We start from the raw sequence: 4,677 nt of genomic DNA, 5'->3' as shown, positions 1-4,677 counted from the left end.
GGCCAGGTGTGCCCCATCCCCACTGGGATACCTGGAAGCTTCCAATAAAGGTATGCTTTTTAATTTACTGTTCTAACACTGTTCCAAGGGGGGTTTTTTCTCTTTTGATTATAGACCACAGGGGGATGAGAGAAGCAGAACAGGAATTGTAATCCCAGAATCACAGAACATTCTGAGTTGGAATGGACACGCAGGATCATCAAAGGAATGTTTGAACATTTACAGAGACTCCAGAACTGTAACTTTGGGTGGTCAGTCTCTCTGCTGGGAGCCTCCCAAAGGGCCCTCAGCCACTCCTCAGCCCTGGACAGCAGCAGCATCACCTCTGCAGGGCTAGCAGGGCTCTCCTGAGCTGCCCTTGCCCACCTGCACACAGAGCCTGCCCCAGCCAGGGCCCTGCACACAGGCAGGTTTCTGTAGGGCCGGGGCCAGGGCACACAGGGTGGGATGGGCTCTGGGAGCGCTGGCAGGGACAAGGCTCCTCTCAGGAGGGAATGTCCAGGCCCAGGGAGATGCTCAGGGAAGGAGAGGGGGCTGAAGAGAGCAGTGCTGGGAGCAGGAGGGCACTGTTGGTGTCTGGGAGGTGCTGGGCACAGCTGGGCACGGGAACACTGTCCTGAGTGCCCGGCTGTCTCTGCCCTGCCCTCTCAGGCACAGCACCACAACATCTTCTCTTGTTTCTGCACTGCCTGATATTGTCACTGTTATCTGCTGCTCCCAGGGAGGCTCTGGCATTTGCAGCAGCTGAGTCAGGACCTGCCCTTGGCATTCTTGCCAGGCAGAGTTGTCCATGGGAATGGGGTTTCCAAGCTTTCCTGGTACCTGTGGGGCTGTGGTCAAAGCAGTCCATGGGAAAGGGGAATGAGCTGAGCCCCTTCCCTGTGATCCCATCATGGGCACAGGCAGGGATCTCCTTGCTGTGCCCTTCCAACCTCTGCGCTGCCCTCCTGGCTGCAAATTTGTGCCAAAGCCTCTGGGAGTTCCCTGAATGTCCCACAGGGAAGGGCAGAGCTGCCAGAGCTGAGGAAATACTTTTGGGTTTGCCAAGGGAGCCGTAAGTGTCCTTGGCACAAGGGGGTGCTGAGACCCTGCCCAGAGACCTTTAGAGAGGGTGAGACATTCAGGGATCCCTCTGCTCTGGGCAGGGTCTGGTTTATCCCAAAGTGACCCGGGAGTGTGACTGTGCTCTGATTGCAGGCAAAGGTGCAAAGCCAGGGAAGTTGGGAACAAGCCCATGGAGCCCATCACCTTCCCTGAGCCATAGGGAATCCTTTGCCTCTTGTTACCTCGTTCAGAGGGGTCTCAGGATAAGGGAAGAGACGAGACAGTTGACTCCATGCATCAGAAGGCTTGATTTATTATTATATGATATATAATATATAAAAACTATACTAAAAGAATAGAGAGAAGGATTTCACTACAAAGCTATGCTCAGAATAGAAAAGGAATGTCTAAACAAGGTCTTCTCAGCCCGAGACGGGCCGGACAGGTGTTCTGTGATAGGCTCTCAATTGCAAACAGTTTGACGGGGCCAATCAAAGACATCCCCCCGTTGCATTCCACAGCAGCAGATAAGAATTGTTTACAGTTTGTTCCTGAGGCCTCTCAGGAAAGATCCTAAGTAAAGGATTTTTCATAAACCATGTCAGTGACAGCCTCTCACACCTCTGAGTGGCAAACTCTGAGAGCAGCAGAAATACTGGGGATTTCTGACCTCACAGAGCCAGGAATGATGTGTGGGTAGGAAAATGATTTCTAAAACCAACTCCTGCCATGTATTTCCTTTAAAAATGGTACTGCAGATGCTACCAAGCCTGTCTGCAGTAGGAATGATTCCCATGACAAATCCTGAATTTCCAACCTTGTCCATTTGCCACAGGGCCAAAAACTCAAAGCAGTGGGACAGGGAGGGCTCCTGGAGATCCCCCAAGCACAGGCCTGGCTGCTCCTGGCACACTCAGCCAGCACAACTTGAGCTCAGGCAGGGACCTGGGTGAAGGTTTTCCCAGAGCAAGAACAAGAGTGCATGACTACCAGTGGGACAGTCTGCAAGGAATGGCCCAGGTTTGGCTCCAAGCAGCCTCTTCTGACCTGTCACTGTCCTTTCTCTCCATGAACAGGGCCCCATGTGCAGCCTCAGCAAATGTCCAACAGCAGCTCCATCAGCCACTTCCTCCTGCTGGCATTGGCAGACAGGCGGCAGCTGCAGCTCCTGCACTTCTGCCTCTTGCTGGGCATCTCCCTGGCTGCCCTCCTGGGCAACGGCCTCATCATCAGCGCCGTAGCCTGCAGCCACCACCTGCACACACCCATGTTTTTCTTCCTGCTCAACCTGGCCCTCAGTGCCCTGGGCTCCATCTGCACCACTGTCCCCAAAGCCATGCACAATTCCTTCTGGGGCACCAGGACCATCTCCTACACAGGATGTGCTGCACAGTTCTTTTCCTTTATGTTCTTCATGTCAGCCGAGCTTTCCCTCCTGACCATCATGTGCTACGACTGCTACGTGTCCATCTGCAAACCCCTGCACTACAGGACCCTCCTGGGCAGCAGAGCTTGTGCCCACATGGCAGCAGCTGCCTGGGCCAGTGCCTTTCTCAATGCCCTCATGCACACAGCCAATACATTTTGCCTGCCCCTGTGCCATGGCAATGCCCTGGACCAGTTCTTCTGTGAAATTCCACACATTCTGAAGCTCTCCTGCTCAGACTCAGACCTCAGGGAACTTGGACTTATTGTGCTTGGTGCCTGTTTAGCATTTGGTTGTTTTATTTTCATTATTTTCTCCTATGTGCAGATCTTCAGGGCTGTGCTGAGGTTTCCCTCTGAGCAGGGACAGCACAAAGCCTTTTCCACCTGCCTCCCTCTCCTGGCTGTGGTCTCTCTGTTCATCAGCACTGCAGTGTTTGCCTACCTGAAGCCCCCCTCCATCTCCTCCCCATCCCTGGATCTGGCCCTGTCAGTTCTGTACTCGGTGGTGCCTCCAGCCCTGAACCCCCTCATCTACAGCCTGAGGAACCAGGAGCTCAAGGCTGCAGTGTGGAGACTGATGACTGGATGGTTTATAGAACATTAAACTGATAGCCAATTTCTGCATATCACTACTAATAAAAGTCATCTTTGATACTTATTGTTGGTTTCACTGTGTGGTTTCTTTTGTTCACTTTTTTTCATATTGTCCAAAAAAAAGAATTTCTTTGCCTGTGCCATTTCTCATTTTGTTTCCCTCCACCTTCCTTGTAGCTATAGTCTATGTCAAGGATGGGGTATATTCTCAGATGCTTTAAAAGAAGTAAAGGATCTCCCAACAAAGTTTTCTGCAGAGATGCTTTTTTGTTGCCTTCTACGGAGCATCAGCAGCAATGTCTGTGTGCAGAGCCGGGGGCATATCAGTGCTGGCACAGCAGCTGTGCCCAGCAGCAGCCCTTGGTGTTGCCAGTGCTGCTGCCATGGCCCTGCCCCGCTGCCCTGGTGGCCCTGGTGTTGCTGTAGGGCCTGAGTGCTCTCGGGGCCGGGCACAGTCCTGGGGGTGGCAGTGCCAGGGCTGCAGCAGGGACAGGCCATGGGCACTGCTGGGGCAGCGCTGACGCCTCAGGCCAGGCCCTGGGGGCTCCAGGCTCCTTGCCCAGGCTCTCTCCAGAACACGGCCAGGCCAATGCTCAGCACAGAAAACCCCCGTGAACAGCCCCAGGGTGGCCGTGGGCAGGCTGGGGGCAAACAGCATGGCTGGTGCTCTGCAAGGGCTCTGCGGGAGATGGGAAGGAGCAGCAGAGCAGGGGCTGATCCATCCCCAGTGCCCTGGACAGCCCAGGGCAGCGTCCCAGAGCGTCCTCATGGAGCTGCCAACAACATCCCCCCTCTGCAGCCCTGGCCTCTCCCCCAGCTCACACAGGTGCCCCATCCTTGCAGGCACAGACACGGCAGCACTGGCTCAGGAGCCCCTGTTTGCATTGCACAGAGCAGGGGGAGCACCCCCATGCTGTTGGTGTGGGGACATGAACCTGAGGGAGCACAAATGCCATCAGCCCCTGGGGCCAGCAAGGGCTGGGGGATTCCAGGGAAACCACTCAGCTTTGTCCTGGCCTCTGCAGTCAGCCAGAAAGTTTGTTCCCATCAGCTGGGACTTTCCTATCCCACGGCAGACGCTGTTGCTCAGAGCCAGGGCTGCCTGGCAGCCACCCCCAAACTGCCCTCAGCATTTCATTGGCTTCACCTTTGCTTTCTTTACTCTTTCTGCTACAAATTTCATCCTCTTGCCCACTCCTGTTCCCTCCCCTGCAAACAGCCTATCCCTGTTTGCACTTCCCTCTCTGGCCCCACTCTCCATTGCAGTTCCTGACTTGGCACCATGGGAACGTCCCTTGGGGAGCAAGATCATCCTACAAGTGCTGCAGGAATTGTCTGCAGGCTCCTGCAGTGCCTCCTGCAGCTCCCTTGCCAGAGGCATCACAGGCCAGGGGGCACATCTGGGCTGCTGTGTCTGGCTCTGGGGCTCCCTGATCTGGGCAATGAGGAGCAGCTGCAGAGGCTCTGCAGGACTGACAGGATGGGCTTTGGTCCCGGGAGGAGAAGCTGAGGGACCTGGGCTGCTGGAACTTCTGAAGAGGAGGCGCAGGGATCATCCTGCAATGCTCCAAGAGAGGTTTTGTTGCAGTGAGTTATTCTAATATTTAAATA

General features: G+C 54.8%; 1 protein-coding gene across 1 annotated transcript; it reads left to right on the top strand.

Annotated features, from left to right (window-relative positions):
- The first annotated feature begins 2,143 nt into the window (after positions 1-2,143).
- LOC103825085 (olfactory receptor 14A16-like) lies at positions 2,144-3,076 on the top strand. Its single transcript, XM_009100382.4, has one exon. It carries the CDS (start codon positions 2,144-2,146, stop codon positions 3,074-3,076), a length of 933 nt encoding a protein of 310 aa, XP_009098630.4.
- The last annotated feature ends 1,601 nt before the right edge of the window (positions 3,077-4,677 follow it).

Source organism: Serinus canaria, chromosome 25 (genome assembly GCF_022539315.1).
Source record: "Serinus canaria isolate serCan28SL12 chromosome 25, serCan2020, whole genome shotgun sequence".
Lineage (NCBI taxonomy): Eukaryota > Metazoa > Chordata > Aves > Passeriformes > Fringillidae > Serinus > Serinus canaria.
Note: the sequence above shows the minus strand (reverse complement) of the source record. Positions and strands in the feature narration are given on the sequence as shown.

Coding starts and splice junctions, on each gene's coding strand:
- LOC103825085 (XM_009100382.4), top strand. CDS start 2,144: ATGTCCAACAGCAGCTCCATCAGCCACTTCCTCCTGCTGGCATTGGCA.